Here is a 23,252-nt window from a genome sequence, read left to right on the forward strand (position 1 = left end):
AGTAGAAGGTCAAAAATATTAGGCCAAATGATTTATGGGTTACTTCATATCAAATCAGATAGAGGTTTTTGTTTGCATTCAATTTCTTAAAATGTTATGTAAACTAGTTTATTGCCTGTTTGGAGTGTAATTGCTGTTCTCAAGAACCACTCATCCAATTGGCTGCACACTTGACAGTGCTCTCCCTTTGGTCCTCAGCAATACATTGGCTACGTGTGAAGCTGATTGGATTAACGGTTCTCAAGATATGTGAAGGACAGTCATACACACATACATACAGACAAGCAGAGATGCTGCTACAGTGACACCTACTGGGCAAATGGCGCTAGGGCTGCACAGTTAATCACAATATTATCAAAATCGCAATATGACCTAGGACGATAACTGAATTGCAGAACCTTAACCAAACTGCAATGTTTTCAAAAAGGAAAATGTGTGAGAAAGTATTATAATGAATGCAGACATGCAGAGATGTCCTGACCTGCGAATGTTGTTCTCCAGATGTTCGTTTTGTACAAACCCCAACAAATGTCACATCAACACAATTTTTTTTTTCAGTAAAACTAAAAATTGATATTCAAAGATGATCCTTCCCACTAATTGTATTGCATATTGCAATCGCAATTTCAGTCAAAATAATTGCAGTGTAACTTTTTTCCATATCGTGCAGCCGTAAATGGCGCCAAATCTTTCATGCTTTCTTAGATATCACATTGACACATGTCCTCTAAAGGTGGTTGTAAAAGCACAAAGTGTTCAGGACATAAGACATGAAAATAATGACAAAAAGAGACAAGACATTCTTCCAAGGTGTATAAGGAGTGTGCAGTAATTTCTCCTGCATAGTAACATTTTCACAAAACAAGTGACATATAAAGTTTTGAGATTGTTTGACCTAAAATGTTTTGACTGGATTTTAAATTTGAATGACTGGAGTTACAAATAAAATCTCTGGCTAAGATTGTTGATATAAATGTGAATGTACAGTGCTTTGGGATCGCTTTCTCAGTATTTTCTTCGATCAATGGTGTAAAAGTTACTTCAAGACTAAGGTCGACATGACCGAAGACTATAGAGTCAAATAAAACTATTAATGGAACCACATTAACAAGCAATAAATGTGAATGGCATGTTCTACTCCCAGAACCTTCATGGTGTATTAGGTGTCATCTCTCTCAGAGGGTCCTGAGCTCCTTCATTAAGAGTCTATATGAGTATTTGTATCATGTCACTGTGGTGGACAGGTGTCCGTACAGTTTTTAACAGTTTAAGACAGATGCTCATCTCATAGATGCATGGGGGTGGAGATTTGAAAGATTTACATGCGCAAGACTTGCAAGCATTCAGATCACTGGACAGCTCGAGACTTGCAGAATCTGTGCATCGATGATGTAGCATTATAGCCATTCAATTTGTGTTTAGTTATATTGATTGTTGGATTTTGACTGTCCACAAGATGTCCACAGTTGTATAATGACTTGGTCTGTGGTTAAACATCATGATTTTAACTTGGTTAAGCTTAAAGGCAAATTGATGTCATAAGTGAAGAAATAATTACTTGGTTATTTGATGTTTCCTGCTGTTAAACTGATTTTTTTTTCTTTGCCAGTGTGGCCAAGTACTTGCTCAGGTGGGAACTGGGTCTATGTAGTTACTACACCCTGACAAACAGCTGGTTGTGGTTACAGGTACAGCAGAGCGCACTTCTGACCCAGTGATCCAGAAGACCTGAAACTTTCAACACACACAATCACATTCTGATTTGAAGTTACTCTTTCTTTAATCACAGCACAAGCCTTCAGCCACTGGCTGCACTCTGAGGGCCCCTGCAGCTCAGGGTTAAATCAAGAAATTTGAACCGTCAGCAGTGCAGAAGAAAACACACACAATAATAGAGGAGCCAAACAAACAAGTGAATACAGCCAACAGTAGGAAGCTGTGTGGGTGGGAGTTAGGAGCCTGCAGCCACGTTTGAATCAAACTCTCCATGATAACTATGAAAGTTGACTGACCGGTGTCTTCACTGCAGCTATGCTTCCATCAGTGGTAAAGGGTACACATCAAATGATGTAAATGAAGGATAAAAAGCATAAAACTCAAAAAAGATTTTGTTCTGTCTATCCATCTGACCATTAAACAAACTGCTTTCACATGTGGCTGCAGCAAACCAGCGATATCCAATAACATGCTTCTGAAAATGAAGCTTTGTGTTGGATGTCATACAGGAAACATCAGAGAAAATTTTCTGTCTGAAAGAGAGTTCTATAGAAGCACAATGTGAAGAGACCACATGCACAACATGCTGAACTGCGATCATGTGTATATACACTATACTATAAGTCTAATACAAGTGTACAACAGTGTTCTGAGCTACTCAGTGTGTTTATAGTCGGGGGCGAGCATGAGTGTTCTATACAAATAAAATGAATAATCTGGTGATGGACATGAGGCAACAATTGTACTGTAATGTTTCATCAAATAAATGTATGTAATATCTGATATTCTGTATACATCATAAGGTATTACCTGACATGTGAACAAATGTGTATTTTTAAGGGAGGGAATATTTGACATTTTTGAGCTTTATTCTAGAGAGCAGAATAAAGTTATGCCATGTCTTCCCCCAGCTGGTGTAATTAATGTATTTTCTCTTTAATATTCTTCAATATGTTGACATATGTAATAGGGTAAGGGTGAATCATAGATTAATAATAATGTTTTTTCTCATCTGATCATGATTGCCATTATCAAAACAGCCACTTAGCCACACATTAAAGGGTAGTTCACCCAGAAATGAAACTTCAGTCATTATCTATTTACCCTCATGCCGATTGAAGGTCAGGTTTAGTTTATTAGTCCACAAAACACTGCTGGAGTTTCATAGGAAACAATGGAAATGAATGGTGGCCAGTTTTCAGATGTAAAAAAACCCCAACATGCCAAGCTGGCTAAAAAATGTTATTTACACCATGTTTTTAGCCTAAATCTTCACTGTAGATCCTTACTTTGGAGCCACGTTCCCTTCAGAGACACACTGTCTAAACTGTGTCTGTGGTGTGACAGTGTGCAAACAGCATGTTGGGACATTAGGAGACTTGGATTATGCCAGATAAGCAGTATGGAGGTGTTTTGTGATTTTTTGTTTGTTTGTTTGTTTGTTTTGTTTTGTTTTGTTTTTTCCGTTTGAAAACTGGTCACCATTCACTTCCACTGTTTGGGAGATTCTGCAACACTGTTTTCCTGTGAAACTCCAGCAGTGTTTTGCAGACTAACAAAATAAACACGACCCTCAATCAACATGAGGGTGAATAGATAATGACTGAATTTTCATTTTTTGGTGAACTATCCCTTTGATGAGATGCTTATACAGTAAAGCAGGAAGTTACCACTAACCAGTACCTTTGCAGGGAAGGCATATAAATTCATCTCTGATACAACTTTCACAGAAAATTGGCTTAATATTCACCAAAGCACCAAAAAAGCACAGTTTAACAGTCGTTATGTACTGTAATTATGCAATGAATATATGAAATGATAAAAATAAAATGATGAATGGTGAATGTCGACTCTTTGTTGATGCTAAGTATAGTCTGTAAATGACCCAAATTCACTGTGGTTTCAATAATTTGAGTTTTATTTTGAAGTGTATTTATTATGTTCTTACGTTGCCATTTCTTGTGAAAAGGGAAGTTTTATTTTGAAAGGTCACTGAACGCAGGCAGCGAAGCGAGAGTAAATAAGATAAACAGTGTGGAGACGATAAGGAACAGGTGGGAGAAACAAGTGATGAACATAAACAGGAGAGTAAGCTGTTATAAGGAGTTTAGTCGAGAATGACAACAAGGTATGTTATTTGCATTTATTTGTGTCCAAAAATTTCGAGTTTGTTGTATTTTCAACTTTATGGTGTATAAGACTACTGTATTATTTGTCAAACAAGCTAATGCGCTCTTTGTGTTTTGTTTATTTTTTGTTTAACTCTTACGTTGGTCTGCGAACTAAAATCAGCATTAAAAGATTTTACAGTTTCATAGTCCATAGTCTGCTATATTGACCAAGAAAGATGAAAACTGCTGGCAGGATGTTTTTATTTTTTGTTTGCTTTTCTTCAGTTATTATGGATACTATCATTTAATTATGACTTAATCTGTCTAATATGATGTAAAGAAGTCCATGTACCGAATGCTACATCCTCCGGTACAGTAGGTGGCGGTATGCACCTACAGCCAAAAGAAGAAGAAGAAGAAGACGAAGAAGAGGCGGAAGACAGACGGATGTAAATATGTGACGGTCCAAAGTCTCGTGAGTGGCTGAAGAGTTTTGAGGTGAGAGACGGTTTGAACCACAGCTGTAGCAGCTGGATATCTGTTTGTGATATTTGTTGATCACAGATATTTGTTGGTTATCAAGAGCTCACATATTGCAGCCTGACGTGTGAACAACTAACAGCAGTTAACTGGTGATAGTCACTCTTTGGATGTTTGATGTGTGTGTGTTTGTGTGTGTATGACTGTGTTTACCTGTCACAGTGTTACAGGGGATTTTCAGACATTGTCACTCTTGCTTTTTGTATGAATTAGTATATTGTAAGTGTATGTGCCTGTAATTATACTGTGAATTCAGACACATGTAGAGAAACACACACAGATCTGGTGGAGATGAAGAGCATAGAACTATTGTGAGGTGTGTTAATGTGTGTGCATGTGTGAGTGTGTTTGTATGTTGTGTTGGTGTGAACAGGATGTAGGAATGAATGTCTTGTGTCCTGTATTTAATGTCTTGGGTATTTAATGGTATGAACAGAGTGATGTTTTATGTTGCTTGACACCACTCAAGGATAGGACATGTTATGAAATACATGTGTTTAAAGGTATTATAAGTTTTGTTGTTGAAAGACTGTAAGTAAAACCTCATGGAGCACAGCATGAAATTAATAAAGATAATTATACAAAAGAAAAACAAAAAGTTTTGGTCAGAATTAGGGATGACAACAATTAACTGATGATCAATTAATTAATTAAGAATTTGACTGATCAAGTACAATCTATTTATCAAATAAATGTTATTTGATGTTGGGTTATATTAGGGCCGCAACTAACAATTATTTTCATCATCAATTAATCTGTTGATTATTTCCTTAATTACTCCATTATTAATCAGACAGCTGTTTGGTCCATAAAATGTCACTGTTGTCCAAAGCTCAAGATGACGTCAAATCACACAAATATATTCAGTTCACTGTCAGAGAGAAGAAACCAGAAAATATTCACATTTGAAAAGCTGACTCAGAGTATTTTTTGATTAATCGATTGTCAGAATAGTTGGTGATTAATTTAATAATCAATTAATTGTTGCACATGTAAATTACATTTATTTAAGTTTTATGTAGTCTTAGAATAAAGCAGCTGGATTTATTTTCAAGCGCCAAATCAAATTTTTCTTGAAGAAACAACTTGTTATTCATCAATAATTGGGTTTCCCTCTTCACAATGCAATAAGTGGACACCACTCGTAGTGTGATTTTTGTGGAGTGTAACTCAACTTGTGACTGTGATTTTAACTTCTAAAGTCTACCCAAGTTGACCTGAAGACAATCTTTGTACCCTGGTGGTGAACAGCTTTCATGAAAATATAGATAAATGTTTCACTTCTTCTAATGTTGGGGTCACTCTAGGCAAAGTAATCAAATTTCAAGTTTAAAAAAAGATAATTTAGGTGATTTTCTCTGCTGTTAAAACATTGTTGGCAGGTTGTTTTTGACCTAGTGACCATGTGATGCTGTCAGAGAATATGCAATACGTTGCTGGGGAAATAATACATAAATGTTTTTTTTTTTTTTAAATAACAGCTTATCTGTTACCAATGATTGATTCAGGAAATTGCTCATGTAACTTTTATTTAAGAAGAATGGGATTTTAGGGGAAAAAATAGAAAAAAACACACATTTTAATTATGATGTGAAGGTGATGTTATTATGATTATCATTACAGTTTAGGGCTGCACAATGAATTGAAAATGCATTGAAATATAATATGTAATATGGCTTTCTGCTGTTTTAAAATAGCAGGAGGTGTAGTATTTGTTAAAGGCTTAATGTGTGACACAAAACCTTTAAATGAATGAATGTTGTGAGGCAGAGGTGTCCTGTCCTACACATCAGATTGTACAGACTTGAAAAAACATCTTCAAAAATCACACCACGGGCATTTTAACATGTTTTTCAATTAAAATAAGAATAATAACATACAAATGATCATTACCTCTGATATCGCAAATTATATTGCAATATCAATAAGACTCAAAAAGAGTCAAAATAATCGCAATTAGATATTTTTGCAGAATCGTTCAGCCCTAGTTTCAGTGTTAGTTTTTGGGTTTTTTGTTTGTTTGTTTTTGTTTTTAAATCAAATGTGGATTTTTCGTGGGCAAGACATTCAGAATAGGTATCACAAGACCCACCAAAACACTAACACTAGGCATTGAAAACCATTTTACTGACTATAAAACCCTTGTCCTGTACTGGCCTGTTGTGCTCGTTGTCAGCTCCAGGATGACAGAGGTGAGCCACCAGCCGTGGGGAGAGGTGCCCGGCCAGGGCACTGTGGATCTGTGGGTGCTGCAGTCCTCCCAGGTGAGGGTGGAGGTCCTCACCCTGGGTGCCATCATCAGGTGTGTGCGCAGCAGAGGGAAGGATGGCCAGATGGAAGATGTAGTCCTGGGCTACGATGACCTGGAAGGTAGGAAGGAAAAGAACGTTCTTCTTCTCCATGTGACAGTAGTACAGAAGTGAGGAAACATTCTGGTGATCCTGTTTCTAAGTCTGATTTCTAAAGATGCACCGATCGATCAGCTGATGACTGGAGTCAGTGTTAAGAGATCAATCAGTCATTCAATCATTATTTAAAAAAAATGTATTCTTTCCTCCCCAGTCAGAGCTTTATTTCTACATATTGCATATTCTCTGAAAGCATGATATAGCCAACATATTAAACTTAAATACTTAAATATCAGATAAAATGCAGAGCACGGTCATAAATAATAAACAGTTATATTTCAGATCTTTATTTGATGGCAGATGGATTCAATTTGATCGACCAAATTCTTAATGACCGATCAATCATTTGTCGATTAATTGTTATCATCCATAGTTAAGAGGGAGAATTAGAGTCAGAGAACAGTGTAAAGGAAAGTGTGAGGGAGAAATAGAGGAGAGGACATGAGCAGAGAGGGCAAGAAAATGTGTGAAAAGAGGGGAGAAGAAAGGTTGGAAATGAAAAGGTGGACAGAGAGAGAAAAAAATAGGAAAAAATGAAAAGGCCTGTCAGTAACCTGGAGCACTTTTGGAGAAAATTTAAGTTATTTTATAGTCAATGTTTTATTATGAACATACAATTTAATTTTTTTGTCTGTGTATGCTATAGTACTGTAGAGTTCTTAAAAGGTTTTTTATGGTTTTCTCTCCTGTCTAAGAACATGCAAAAAAGGTTGCCTTTTATTTTTTCCAGGATAATTTTTGTTTGTTGTTGTAGTACACATTTTGTCCACAAGAGGCTGAAGCACACCACTGCCCCATGTTCTATAATTGTTTTTGGGTTCTTTTCATCTGGCAAATCTTGTTTTTTCCACACCTGTTTCACAGGTAGAAAGGACAGATCAGATTAGAAGGATGAACAGAGGAAAACAGGAGAGAAGACAGTCGAGATCAGATTACTCAGACCAGACATCCTTAAATCCACTTTGTTGAGTTGTTGTGCTGGACCACACCACACATTTAAAGACCTGAGCAAAACTCTGACTGTAGAACTGCAATATAGAAGTTAACTAACATTCGTATTAAATGGATCCTCACATGTGACTTTCAGAACTGACTGTAAAATGACATTTTGGGGGATATAGCCTTCTTATTTAGGCTCATGTTGTTTCTTGTATTTAGTGTATTTTAGAGTTTCAGCAGAGTTTCAGAACTAAGCCGCTGTGTTATGTCATGCCAGAGCAACAGTGTGTCTTCAGCCCAGTCTCACACTAAAATGTGTAATAAACCCACCAGCTCACAAGAGTGCATGTGTCACAACTTAAGGCCTGCAGGCCAAATCTGGCCTGGTGCCTCATTTTATGTGGCCCACAGCAGCAAAAGAATATAGATCTCTCCTGCATTATTGAACTATAGTGCCCATAAACTACATGTCCCAGAATGGTTTCTGATTTTTTTTTAATCCGTGTGTTAATTGCAGTAGTAGTGGATGTACTGTAACATTAAAAATAGCAGCCAATCAAAATGTTGACATAAAGGGGAGGCAATTTATTGATTTACTGAGGTGAATACATGTTTGTGCTTAATGGAAACAGGCTCATATGTCTTCTTTTTGTTGTACTACTTTGTGTATTTCATTTTTAAATAATCTCTATATCAGTTGTACACTTGAATGTCTGTTTGCCATTATATTTGCTAGATTTCTGCTAAGAGCTAATTATAAATAATAAAAGAATGCAAAAGCTGCTATGTAATATGATAACAAGGTCACATAGTCTTGGAGCCCTTTGAGGGCAACCATAGTACTGATGTGGCCCAGGATTAAACAGAGATTAACACCCCTGGACTAGAGGATAACATGTCAGCGTCATATTTTTGCCTTGCCTCGTGAAAAGTACACGTGAGTGTGAAGGTGAAGGAGAGGTAACAACAAAGGGTGATGATGATGATGGGAGCAAAGAACAAAGGAGTTACTTAAACCTAAACCATTATGTTTTCCTAAACTTAACCAAGCAGTTTTGTTGCATAAATCTCACCAAACTGTGACCGAACCCTGACTCTTTCTCTGCAAGTCTAACCAGATGTTGAATATGTGTTACCGCTGAATGAGAACATGTGTACTTTTCATGCTTAGGCGAGACAAAACGTGACACTGTCTCAGTGAACTGTCTGGTTTGTTAGACATTTTGGCGTGATACCAGGTTGGTTTGTTTGGTTGCTTTGATTTTCAGTAAATCATTTTAAGGAGAACTTGAGCATGAACATTGTGCAGATTCTGAGTTCTTTATGATGATATTGTTTCAGAGTTCATGGTTCATGGTTGTTGTTTTGTTTTCTTGGTTTTTCACTTGCCCAGTGGGGCATGTGAGTCTGTTTTTATTTGTCCAAATTCAGTTTTTACTTGCCACAGTACTAATTGTTTTATTTATTAGGGGTAATCCAATAACAACAACAACTAAAGTTGCAATGTCTATAAAACATCCATGAAATATTAGAAATTAGTGAAAAACTTCCATCCGTCCATGATAAAGTCTTTAAATGTCTTGTTTTGTCAATCTAAAACACAAAGATGTGATTGAAATCTATATATTTGATTTCTGTCATTTTGCATGAAAATTACTTTAATGATTTAGTCATTGTCAAAATAGTTTTATACTTTATTACTTTTTTAGCACTTGCCCAGTTGGGCTAATAAGTTACCAGATTTACTTGCCCAACGCGGCATTTTACTTGCCCTGGGCAAGAGGGCAATCCTTAATGTTGAACCCTTTATTTGATAGATCGATAGAGGGAGAGTTTCTGCAAAGAGCTGAGGGAGAGCAGGAGAGGTGAATGTAACCCAGGCGAATAAGAATAACCTGTGTTGTGTTGTGTTGTGTTGTGTTGTGTTGTGTTGTGTTGTGTTGTGTTGTGTTGTGTTGCTGTCAGGTTATATGTCAGATAAGCGGTACCTGGGAGCTGTGGTGGGCCGCGTGGCCAACAGGATTGCACGGGGACGCTTTGTAGTGGAGGGAAAAGAGTACCAACTGGATATCAATAATGGACCTAATGCACTGCATGGAGGCCTGCGGGGCTTCAATAAGGTAACACTGAGTGAACACACTGTGTCTGTGTTTCATCAACGTGAATGTTTGTTATCCCTCTTTGTACTTGTCTCACTTATGTTTCACCATCCAGCTGCAGGTAAGATTATATAAGATCCTTTGCTGATAAGATAAGAAACTTTATTTATTAATTCATTTATTTATTGTGCTTTTTATTTATTGACATATTTTATCCATGTGTGTACAGTACTTTGGTCACTATGCTGCACACTCATATCATTGTACAGTGTCAATTATTTTAGTAGATATTGAAAATAACCTTCATTAGATTACGTACGTACATCTTTAATAGTTTTGCTCTGCAGCTGGCTGCCTCCTAACTTCTAACCTGAATGTGACCAATAAAGTGTGAATTTGGTACATCATATTGTTGGGAGAGTTTTTAAAAGGAACAACACAGTAAACACTGATAAACTCCCTAAAGTAGATCAGGCCCTCCTGCATCCATCTATAAAATGTTAAGGAACCTTCACTGATTCACATGAATGTGCACATGCACACCGTCAGACTGTCACATCAAGCTAAGAATCTACAGTGAAGATTCAGGATAAAAACATGGTGTAAATATCATTTTTTAGTCACCATTCACTTCCATTGTTTAGGAGATTCTGCAACACTGTTTTCCTGTGAAACTCCAGCAGTGTTTTCTGGACTAACAAACTAAACTTGACCTTCAATCAGCATGAGGGCGAGTAGATAATGACTGAATTTTCTTTTTTTGGTGAACTATCCCTTTAAAGTAACCTATAATTTCACAGGGGTGTGGCAGCGTGCCCTAAATGATGTACCTGTCTGTGCTTGAATTTTCATAGCTGTAAGAGCACAAATATAAATACTGTAAGTGACATGAGCGTCCGTCCAGACAGGTTATTGTGGTGATGACATCATCTCTGTGGTCTTTAACACCCATCATTAATGATCCATTGTTGGGTTGTGTGCTGTTCTGTGTTTGCTCTCATGGTGTTTCAACTTGCTGCCACCAATGTTCATTGTTCTCACCTGCCCAAAGAACCAGAACTAAAGCAAACAGAGCCAGGTGTAAACACACACTGAATGTTGCTTTATTCAGGAGCGCACAGACATTGTCAGACCAGCCAGTCGCTACAAGGCCACGCCCCCTTCTGGAGGAAAACACACACTTTCATATAATGAGAGAAACAGGAAAATAGTGAAACACATAAACATACAAATCCATCACGATTTCTGGTTCTTCATCCTTCCTGGAGATCCCAAATAGAGAGCACAAAGAATGTCTGGACCTCTGGGTTTTTTTTTTCAATAGTATATTTATTGATATTTGAGGGTGAAACAATTATTGGCTCATTGATCCACTTGGACGGAGGCAAAGGTGGCAAAAGTATGAACATTCTTTACTCAAGTAGAAGTACAGGTACTTGTTTAAAACAGACTCTGGTAGAAGTAGAAAAACCGATTCAACTTCTTTACTGCAGTAACAGTGAGAAAGTTCAGGCTCTGAAATGTCCTCAGAGTATAAAAGTAAAGAGTCGTCCTTTCAAGGACATTTCTACTGACTGTTTCTTTGCAAAGCTGACTGAAGATCACCTTTTAAGGTTGAGTCTTATTGTGTCTTTTTCATCATTTTTTGTCTTGTTACATCTTTCTTGTCATGTTATGTCATTTTTGGTCTTGTTATGTCTTTTTCATTGTTCTTTGTCTTTTTTAAAAAATTATTTATCTTGTTTTATCTCTATTAAGTCATTCCTCATCTTGTTGCGTCTTTTTCATCTCATTACATCTTTTCTTGTTACATAGTTTTTGTCTTGTTGAGCCTTTTTTGTCTTTTTATAATTTTTGTCTTGTTAGATCATTTTTCTTCTTGTTCCACCTTTTTTCGTTTTGTTATGTCTTTTTCGTCTTCTGTCTTTTTTTTGTTTATTACATGTTTTTTGTTTGTGCATTATCACATCTTTCATTTCATCATTTTCATCTTTCACATCACTTTTCATCTTGTTGTCCTCACAATTCAGTTCATTCATCCACTACATCAGTCCTGAAAATAGCATTTAATTAAAATCTGTGTATTTTGATAAATGATATGCCAAATTTCCAATTAGATTTAAAATATGCAGAATATTAATTACCATAACACATTTTGCAAAGAAATGTATACTTTTATTTTGGCAAAACAAATCCCCTTAGACTTTTCAGCTGTTCCTGGACCAGTTATCACAGTTCTTAACATTAGAGACACTAACCTTAGAAAAAAATCATCAGGAACATATTTTTCAATAACTTTGGTCCCTGCTGTTTTCTTTTCAAGAGGAGATCAATAGTGGACATTGTCTGTACTTTTTGGACCTGGACTTCTGTGGCCTCATATTTACATAATAAATTCTGAAGTTTAAAGTTTAATTCTGTCACAACATGTTTGTGCAGTTCTAAGTGTACTTTTTGTGGTTGGTTTTTTTCTGTTTCCTTTATCTGCTGTTTTACTTGCTTGTCTGTCTGCTGTGTTTATTTGTGTGTGTGTGTGTGTGTGTGTGTGTGTGGGTGGAGAGAAGTGATGAGGAACATGAGGAAACTATGATTGTATGATTACACATTGGTGCTGGGTAATGGTACACTTGCTGAAATAAAAAGAGGTTTTAAAAAAAAGAACCAAAGTGCTCCCTCTAGCCTCATAATAATCTAATCATTTATTTAATTTATTTTGTTCAGTCAGCCATGCCAGCAGCTCTGTGAGCTGCGTTCAGGCACAGCAGTGCTTTGAGCTAATTGTTAAATTCTTCATCCTGAGTGGGACATGAATGTTACAACCAAATGTAATGGTAATCCATTCCACAGTTGATGGGAAATTTTACTCAAAACTTGAGGTGTCATCCTCATGGTGGCAGCTGTGGCTCATTTTACCTGCTGAACCTGAAGCATCTCCTGGCAGTCCGTCCAATAGTTGTTGAGATCTGGACCGAAGTGTTGGACTGAACTACCAACACACCAAAACTGCCATGCTATCAGCATGCTTTACAGAACAACTGGAAAATAAAATATAAGATTCAAAGGGTTAATAACTGCCAGTTATTGTCCTTCTACATTCATTTCACACATAATGACATCTGTATATAACAGATGTGTGATGTCCTTCAGCAGCACACAGGTTAAATGGTTAAAACAAACTAATGAGACTGTGACTGTTGGTTTGTTTTTAAAGCAGCAGTCTGCTCACTCAGCCTGAGGGATAAACTGTACACTGCATCAGCTAATTACTGACAATTCACTTCCCCCCAACACACACACACACACACACACACACAAAGATAAAGAGTCTACATCTTGCATATTTTGAGGACTGTGTTTATGTGTGTTTGTTTGTGTGACAGAGGTCCACTGACTTCTATTTATTAATCAGATTTAGATCAAACTGTCTCATGTGGCTAAAACAAACACTTTTATTATTGCACAGCTCGGGGCACATTACGTGGTGACATTTTAAGCGGACGCTGTAAAGCAGCCTTATATGCACAACACCAATTCCAAAAAAGTTGGTGCGTTGTGCAAAACATGAGTAAAAACAGAATGCAGTGACTTGCAAAAGCTTTTTGTCTTTTATGCAATTGAACACAGTACAAAGACAAGATATGTCATGTTCAAACTGATATAACTAAATTGTTGGTTGTGACAGGAGCAACAAAAGACTGAAAGTTGTCGAACACTCCAAAAATACCTGTTTGGAACATTCCACCGGTTTACTGGTATCAGGTGTCAGTAACATGATTGGGTATTACAGAGGCTTCCATGAAAGGTTCAGACATTCACAAGCATGGACGGGGTGAGATTCAAGAGCAAGTTTAAGAACAACGTTTCTCAACACAAACTGCAGGAATTTAAAGATCTCACCATCTACAACCCATAACATCATTAGGAGATTCAGAGAATCCAGAGAAATCTCTGCACATAAGGAACAAGGTTGAAAACCAACACTGAATGTCTGTGACCTTTGACCCCTCAGGCAGCACTGCATTAAAAACTGCATTAAAAACCCACATCATTCAGTGAGACAATGTGCATGTGTTCCAACAGCATGTCTTCGTAGTAAAAGAGTTAAGGTACTAGACTGTCCTGCCTGCAGCCCAGACCTGTCTCCTATTGAAAATGTGCGGATCATTATGAAGACCCCGGACTGTTGAGCACCTGAAGTCGTATATCAAACAAGAATGAGAAAGAATTTCACTTTCAAAACTTCAACAGTGTCCTCAGTTCACAAACGCAGAGTGAGTGTTGTTTAAAGAAAAGCTGATGTAACACAGTAGTAAACATGATCCTGAACCAACTTTTTTGGAATTTGGGTTATGTATACTATATAATACTGCATGTCTGTGTTTGTCTCTTCAGGCTATCTGGCTTGCTACAGCAGTTGAAGGTGGTGTACAGCTGAGTCATACGAGTCCAGATGGAGACCAGGGTTATCCTGGAGAGGTTCAGGTCTCTGTCTCCTACACCCTGCAGGTAAACACATCTGTTTCATGACCTCACAGCTCTGTAGCTGATCACTCTCAAAGCATGCCAGACATTTCCCTGTTTTTCAACTGAGGTTTGATTTTTGGCTGGGATGATGTGACTGAAGAGTTTTGGCTTATGAATCGTTCTACCTCCAAAACCAGCTGTTTGATCAGAGTAATTTACTGAATCGGTTTTGTGGTGCAGTTGTTTCTTAGGCTTCATAAAACAAAAGATTCCACTGGTTTGCAAGCATTGGAATATTTTGCGTATGCATAAATGGTTTGCAGATGTCAGATCAGTAAGATTTAAGTTTTGTGTTTAGGGGGAAACACTAACTGCTGAGTACCAGGCCCGCTCGACCAGAACCACCCCCATCAACCTCACCAACCATTCCTACTTCAACCTGGCTGGACAGGTAAGATCACATGATCAGCTGTATGATCAATAATATATTGGTGGTGTTTTTGATGTAGAAAAAGTGTGAAAAAATCCAGCAGGAGAGAGAAATATGAAAGAGAGCCACTGTTTTCATTCCCCATTAATTATCATCATCTTGTGCTGTGTGTTTTTGTTTTTGTTTTGTTTTGTTGTCCCATCCTGTACTCTGCTCGACAATATGGAAAAATGCAATATACTGTATGTAATATAACAAATGAAAATATTTAAGTTAGTATGTAAGTATAAGCTGAATGACAGATGCAACATTATAAAATGTCTGGTCTGAGACAGAGGCCAGGCTGAGTCAAGTCTGATCCTCTGTGGCTTCTCTACACAGTTTTAGGCTGTTGTGTAATCCATTTTGGTTTATATCGCTGAATCACTTTGACTCAGATGGGGAAAAAAGCATGTCACCAGCAAGAGCAGCCTCTTGCTGACAAGCAGAACATTAGTTAAAGTTTTTTTTAAAAAATTGTGGCCAACTCAGGACACAATGAAGTGAACTCATGGACTTTCCAAAGAGTAAATATCTTCTGGGAAGGATCAAAACAATCCATCCGTCACATTTTGATGCTCCTTGATTACTTCTGTGTGTGTGTGTGTGTGTGTGTGTGTGTGTGACATATTGGCTGTAGAGATGTCTGCCTCCTCTCTTACATACCAGCAAGTAGTTCTGGTAGATTCTACTGCAGAAAGAAAGTAGTTCCTACATGAAACTACTCAAAACTAAGTCTGTGGATTATCTTGAGTAACCAGGTCATGATTTCTGGAACGAGACCCTGGTTTTGAATTTTTCAGATGTGATCTTTTTTTTTTTGGTGCTTTGAGCTCCACAATCTGAGTGTCATTTAGTCCCATTATATCAGAGAGAAGGCAGACTCTCTATGGCTGATATCTCCAAAACTCTGCAACTCATATCAAAACTATCTGGAGTCCTCAAAAAATCCTAATGTAACATTGAGCAGACCCTCCAGGATTTTTGCAGGCTGTTTTGGGGATTGTTGCAGCCTAAAATGCATGATTTCACTGCAACTTTTCTGCAACTTACCAAATGTGATGCATGTTGAAATGTTTTTAGGCATTTTTGGCAATGAAAAAAAAAAGCTGCAAAAAAAGTTGAGATTTTTTTTTTTGTATAATCCATTAAAAATCAAAGGTAACTTGTTCCAGGGAGAATAAAACAGCACTCTGTTCCATAGCCTACCAGAAAGGCTCGGGATTACAGAAATCCAAACAAAATGTTTTTTTTTGAAAATGAAGAAGTGAACCTGAGGCGCGTTCAACAAAGAAATAACTGTTTTTGGTGATAAGGCTCAGTCAAAAGAACTAGCATGAAAGAGTGTTGATAAATGTCAATAACAATGATGAACACTGTGCTTTTTTCAGAGCTGAACTCACATGAAGCTATGATGATTGGTCAAATTTGTGGAAAAGTTGCAGTGATTGCAAAAAATTGCAAGGTTGTGTAGAATTCACTGGGATTAGTTGAATTTATGATTGCAACATTGAAACTTCAGGGGATTGAATGAGTTTCAGCCTCATTGATTCATAAAAAAACATGAATATTAGCTTCGACTTCCTGTTTGTGCAACGTCAGTAAAGGAAGAGGAATTAATTGATTTGTGGGGACACACTTTTTAAGTAAGACACTTTTGTTTTGTTTTTTTTGGATTGGAGGTGGGAATCAAATATTTTCACATCAAAAGGCACAAGTCCAACTGGTGTGAAAGTCTGTGCAAGTCTTTTTGATTTTGTCAAGTGAAGTCTAAAGTCATCAAATTTGTGACTCCAGTCTGACTTGAATCCAGGTCGTGTGACTTGAGTCCACACCTCTGGGGTTAAGTTGAGAGCAGAGTAAGGGCGAGGCAGGTAGGGGTGCACTAGATGCATCATGACTTGGAAGATTCTGAATTGATTCATAAATGTCAAAAATTGTTTTTCTGAATGTTAATTAACTCGATGTTAATTAGAGCAGCAGGCAGCACAGCACCCAGGCAGTCTACAGCGTGCTCACACCGGAGTTATCAGCACTTAACAAGGAGATGGAGCTCATCTTCTCAAAAGGCAGTGGTTGCAATCATGTTTTGATTTAGTGTCTAAATCAGTGCGACACACACCGCAGCAACAAACAACTCTGTGGTGAAGAAAATGACTGTCTGCTCTGTCTGTTTCTCCTGTAAAACTCTGTTCCTGCTCTGCATGATGGACAGCAGTGTGTTCCTGTGGAGCTGACGGCGCAGCAGAGACGCTGCTCTCCACTGCTGGAACCACAAAGTTAATAAAAACACACACAGCAGGGGGATTCTTTTAAATGGATTAATGAATTTATTAACAAAGTTAACTTTTTGTAAAATAAAAAGGCTGCAGACCATTTCATTGCTAGTAAGTTTTCATGTTGTATTTCATGGACACTGGAGCGAGAGAGTGAAAATTCTTCCCCATTTTTATTCATTCAGTCAAAAATAGATTCTAAATCAAATCAGAAAAGAAGAATCCTCCCCTAAATGAAACATGTACATCACGGTTACTTCTAAACTGCTACCTCTTGAGTTTTATGAGGATGGCCTAATGTGAGCAGCTGCAGATAAATACAACCCAACCAGCACACCCTGGCTTTAAAGCTTAAGATTTTCATACATCGTGATGCATTAAGAATTGTTTTATCATTGAATCACAGCCCTCTGAATCGTAACTGAATCGAGTCATGAGGTACCCAGAGTTTCCCACCCATAGCATGCTGTCCATGCACTGTCCTCTGAAGCAGCTTTGATTCCTCTCTGTGTCCCTTTGCTGCATGTTCTCCCCTCTCTCTCCCCTCTTTGCTGTGTGCTCTCCAGCTGTCCCTGTTAAATAAAAAAAAACTAAAACATAAGAAAAGGGTCAGGCAAGTAGTGTTTACTGTCTAGTTATGGTTCATGTTGGGTATAAGTCTCTAAAAGTGACCCAAGTCAACCTGTGTGCATGCCTTCGTGTTGTGTTTGTGTGTGTGTGTGTGTGTGTGTGTGTGTGTGTGTGTGTGTGTGTGTGTGTGTGTGTGTGTGTGTGTGTGTGTGTGTGTGTGTGTCTGTGCGTGCACAGGCTGCAGCAGATATCTACGATCATCAGGTGTCCATCAGTGTTCAGTCCTACCTGCCTGTGGACGACACATCCATTCCCACAGGTAAAAGATTTACATCTCGCACGTTCTCAGACAACAAAAGGAACCCAACAACGTTAAGTGCTTCTTACGTGAAGTGTGAAGTATGTGTAGATGTGTGATAACTTATCACAGCACCAGTACAGGTAGTCTGTGCTGCCAAAAAACAGGTTCTGCTGGTGTTGTAAGCATATTTGCCAGCCTTTCCAGGAAATTCTTGTTTTTCATTTCCCTCTCCCAACTTCCTCCTGGGATCACATTTCTTCTGTATTTCTTCTGAGTTTTCCCCCCTTTTGTTCCTTTTCATTATCATAACCTGTTTCTGACACTGTACAGCATTTATAAGCCTGACACAATGCTAAAAGTCTGCTGATTCCACCCAGACAACAGTACAGCTGCACCAAACCAGACTTCCTAACAAGTTTCCAGAGGAAAGGTTTTTTTTTTGTAAATATATTTTATTGATTTTAACAATCTATATCCCGCTAAAGTACAACAACAAAACAAGAATACTTGATTTCAGTTCACATACTCATCTCCCAAATACAAAGAGGCAGTGTTCATCAGGTATGTTGCCAAACAGAATTTCCCAAACCCATCCGTACCACCCCACCACCCTGTAACATCACAGGTTACACAACATGGTCGTGTAAAAGAGGGATAAGGGATAATAAGAGGGAACCAGATAATCACATACAGTATGAATTACTCAAACAAAAAATTAACAAATAAATGAGAATAAGCAAATAAAAAAAGAAAAAGAAAATAAATAAAGAAAGGAAGTTTTAAAGGAAAGGGTCATGCATGTAGTAAAATCTGACAAGTCAATTTTACAGGAGCATTGAAAAATATTAAAATAAAACATTAAAATTGCATTTGAGATCATAAAAACAAAAGCTAAAAGCCAGCCAATGAACAGTTAAAACATTACAGATATTGCATGGAAAAGTCCAAAACAAAAGAGGAAGCAAACAAACATAAAAACAATAGTGACAGATGATCTTTACAAGAAGTTATGTACCTGCTTCCCTGGAAAGCTGCAGTAAACAGTCAGGTTTGAAGCCCTGATTTACATGAGCTGACAGTTTCAGTCCACCTCAGGTATTCAGGAGGTTTTCTTTCACAGGTGGGGAGCAGAGAAAGTAATTGTTGCTTTACCTTCCTTGTTTTGAACACTGAGTAAACCTGTTCCAGGTGGTCTGAGGGGTCTGACTGCTTTGTAACATACAAGTAAATCACAGATGTATTTAGTTCTTTACAGGCAAATAACAGGATTTTAAAATCTATCCTTTGCCACACAGGAAGCCAGTGCAGTGATTTAAGCTCCACTTTCTTGATGTTGGTCAGGATTCTGGACAAGCTGCAGTTGTCTGATTTTTTTTTTACTCAGACCTGTGAAGACACGGTTACAATGGTGCACCCTTCTGAAAATGAAAGCATGAACAAGTTTTTCTATATCTTGTTTAGACAGAAATCTTTTAATTCTTGATATGTTTTTATGGTGGTAATAGACTGATTTAGTAAATTTAGGTCTGAGTCCAGAACTACACCAAGACTTCTGGCTTCATTTGTAGATGGTCATGGATTTACATGGATGTTCTTTGGGGCCAAAAACACTATCTCAGTTTTTTCTGTGTTTTGTTGTAGAAAATTCTGGCACATCCACTTACTGATTTCTTCAGTGCACTTATTTAGCAAATGTAGAGGGCTGTAGTCATGTGGTTACACTGTTATGTAGAGTTGTGTGTCTGCAAGGCTGCAATTAAAAGTAAAATTATCGCTCTTGCAGTGTACGATGTACTTTTGTTTTCTTTTCATTCTTTAAAGGTCACCAGAATGCAGGAAATAAAAGTCTCTGAAACTCAGATTCTTTGGTATTGAAATCTTCCCCATTTCTGAGCCTCCAAGGTTGAAATATGATGATAGCAGAATGTTCTTTTCCTACCAAAGTCTTTGTGTTCTCCATTCTGCTGTCTTCCTGTCTTTGTGTCCCTGCTGTCTCTGATTCTATTTGCAGAGTTCAGCACCTGTTGTCTCCGCTGCAGCTTGAGATAACTGTTAGTTTGGTCCTCATTTACTTTGTGTGTATTTTGAATCTATCTTTACTGCATGCTTTGTACAGTACAAACTTTAATTATTGTATACGCTTGGCATCATGTTGAAGCTTGAACACTTGTACTTAAGTGTGGGAGTGTGTTCCTTCATGCTCTGTCAGACAAACACTCTCATTACTCTGCAATTAGCTTCGGTTTCCCTTGGAGATGGAGCAGCTAATGACCGTTTATTTATATCACTGAATCTGTGTTAGAATTAAATCCACCTCAAGGCCTGACCAGACTTTAAAATATAGCATCAACTCTGTCATGCACACTTAAAAGTAGAGGGCTTGAATCCTTGAATCCTGACCAGCTGGTCCTACCTATTTCCCAGCAGCCCCGTGCTCTCTGACTGTTCGATCTGCAACAGGTGGACAGTTTGAGGGTGGATCTTTTTCTCTCTTTTTCATACCTCTGTTTTTCCCCATGAAGTTTCTCTGAGGGGCTATAAATCTAGAAATATGACTTGGGTTTTTTACTGTGTTGGACTGTTCCTCATTATCTAACCTCTGTTCAGTGATCGATCACCAATCAATAACCTGATCTATCCGTAGGAGAGATCAGAGGAGTGGAAGGCACGCCCTTTGACCTCAGAAAGCCTGTTCTGATTGGTCCTCGGCTGAAGGAAGTTCCTGGTCCGGGGTTTGACCACAACTTCTGTCTGTCCTCACCCGGAGACGCCTGGACAGAGAGACACGCTGCCAGGTGTCATTCTCTCTCTCACACACACACATACATTACAACCATACCATTCTCTTTAAAGGACAAATCTGTTATATATTTACTATCTTAAATCATAAAATGACCCTGTCGTGTCATCAGGGATCAAGCTGGCATGTTGAAGACACGGTGTCCCCTTTTGAAATATTCATTCCAGACCAAAATAGCTGTTTTGTATGTCTGTGTCACAGTTGTCAGAATTCAAATGAATTGAATTTTCACAGAATAGCAGTAAGTGTCTGATAATGAGTCATGTGAAATCATTAATAATCTTGTAGAAGGTGACGTTTCTAACTGTTAAATTAAGCAAATGTTAATGGAGGAGATGGCAGGGAGAAACAACTCGCTTCAACCATAGATTGTATATTAAACAGGATTACAGACTATTTAATATACAGCTCGCTGTTTGGACTGCTGTGCTCACTTTTGCACGTGCAATGGCTACATATTGATCCTTTAATATAGTCTGATTGGAAAACTTGTTTCTTCATCTCAGAGTGTGTCACCCAGCCAGTGGGCGTGTCCTTGAGGTTTCTACCAGCCAACCAGGAGTCCAGTTCTACACTGCCAACTTCCTGGATGGGTCAATGGCAGGGAAGGGCGGGGTTAGGTACGGGAAGCACAGCTCCTTCTGTCTGGAGACACAGAACTGGCCTGATGCTGTCAACCAGGTATGATGATGATGACAAATCTACTGCAACCCTGCCTGTATTCCAGGCATCAGTCTAATGTTACTGAACCTAACAAAATCTGTGTGTGTGTGTGTGTGTGTGTGTGTGTGTGTGTGTGTGTGTGTGTGTGTGTGTGTGTGTCCGTGTCCGTGTCCTCAGGCTTCATTTCCTGACTGTCTCCTGCGTCCTGGTGAGGACTACCGACATGTCACTAGATTCACCTTCACCACTGTCTGATCTGACCTCCACCAACAGCAGACCAGAGAAGAAGAAAACTCAGTAATACTTTAAATTAAGGTGCTCATAATAAGCCCTTATAAGATGTTTATTAACATTAATATGTCTTAATAAGACTATATAAGTGCTAATAATAGCATGATAATCATGTTTATTGTGAGATTAGAAGACATTTACAAGAAACTTGTCACCAGTTTATAGACTTCTTAATAGCCTTATGAGTTTCATAAAAGTGTTTATAACAGCATTACAAACACATTTATTAAGTTTAACCTGTTAACTATTATGTCACTGTCATACCTTTACTAATCTTTAGTTGTTGCTTCATCAAGATTTCTACATACTTTATAATGAATTTATTAGCAGTTAAATGCACTTATTTACAGTTAAAGTGAAAATTGAATGAAAGCAAAAATGAAAAATGAAAATTTACTCAATATCTACTCACCCCTGTGTTGATGTGAGGATGGGTGAAGATTTCCAGTTCACAAAACACTCCAGGAGCTTCAGCAGAAAACAGTGTTGCAGCCAAATCCAGTACAATTGAAGTGACGCATTATAAAGTATGTAGAAATCCTGATAAAGCAACAACTAAAGATTTGTAAAGGTATGACAGTGACATAATAGTTAACATATTTTGGGGGGTCCTAGATCTAAATGTATGAAAGGTACTTTACACTTTAAAGTTGAGTTGGGCTTCAAAATTCATCATGTCCCTCAGTAGTTCACCTGGTAGAGTGTATGCTTCATGTACAAGGTGATTATTGCGGTGTCTAAGGGTGTTTTCACACCTCTAGTTCAGTTCATTTGGTCAAGACCAAAAGAAAAAAACAGAAACATTGTTGCATTTTAGTCCTGGTGCGGTTCATGTTCACATTGACTTTTAACAAACGCACCAAGAGGAGGAAACATGCAATTTCACTGACTGACATTGAACTTGTTGATTGGACAGGTTTGGTGATTGTCATCCTGCACCATCAGTGCATCATCAGGACTCCTGTGACTGACGCAGCACTTCAGTGCTTCAAATGTGCATATTTAAGCTCACCAAGAAATAACTGATTACAGGCATTAATTAGCAAATCACAGCATGTCATGAATAATGACTGACCTCGCTGACCTGTTGTGGCTTGTATATATGTAATGTCCACACAGAGACAGCTCGCTGCAGCGCTGCGTCTGACAGTCCGACTGTTTGTCTCTGTATGTTGGGTTTACAGAAGTGTTGGGCATTCATTCATTCAGAGAGAGAGAGAAAGGGAGCACTCTGCTCATCACGCAACCTTTTCATGTGTGTGTCATACAGTTCTATTACTGTGGAATCACTGTCACACACTCTTTAATCTGACAGACCACTCACTCGGATACAAGCACAGCAGTTTGAACAGCTTTTGGCCTGTTAATCAGGGAAAATACCTGTGCTAAAGCACTTACCTGTTACTAGTTATACATTCGCCTCCTGAACAGATTTAACGATGGATTTAATAGCAGTGAAGCTTTTGAAATTGTGCTTAAATCACAATCACATCTCTTATCATAAAATCCTGTGGTTGGTTTGTTTGATTTCACGCCACAAAAGAACTGCACCAGACTTTGTTTGGAAAAGTACGAAGACCCACCTTTTCAGGCAGACTTAGTCCA

At 38.1% G+C, this 23,252-nt stretch overlaps 1 protein-coding gene across 1 annotated transcript; it reads left to right on the forward strand.

Moving 5' to 3' along the window:
* Nucleotides 1-4,183: 4,183 nt before the first annotated feature.
* galm (galactose mutarotase) lies at nt 4,184-21,992 on the forward strand. Its single transcript, XM_084736471.1, has 9 exons — nt 4,184-4,325; nt 6,544-6,737; nt 9,680-9,834; nt 14,206-14,319; nt 14,636-14,728; nt 17,830-17,911; nt 20,538-20,688; nt 21,200-21,374; nt 21,534-21,992. Exons 2-9 carry the CDS (start codon nt 6,551-6,553, stop codon nt 21,609-21,611), a joined length of 1,035 nt encoding a protein of 344 aa, XP_084592597.1. The 5' UTR covers nt 4,184-4,325; nt 6,544-6,550; the 3' UTR covers nt 21,612-21,992.
* The last annotated feature ends 1,260 nt before the right edge of the window (nt 21,993-23,252 follow it).

This window comes from Lutjanus erythropterus, chromosome 14 (genome assembly GCF_056507025.1).
Source record: "Lutjanus erythropterus isolate fLutEry1 chromosome 14, fLutEry1.hap2, whole genome shotgun sequence".
Taxonomy (NCBI): Eukaryota; Metazoa; Chordata; class Actinopteri; order Lutjaniformes; family Lutjanidae; genus Lutjanus; species Lutjanus erythropterus.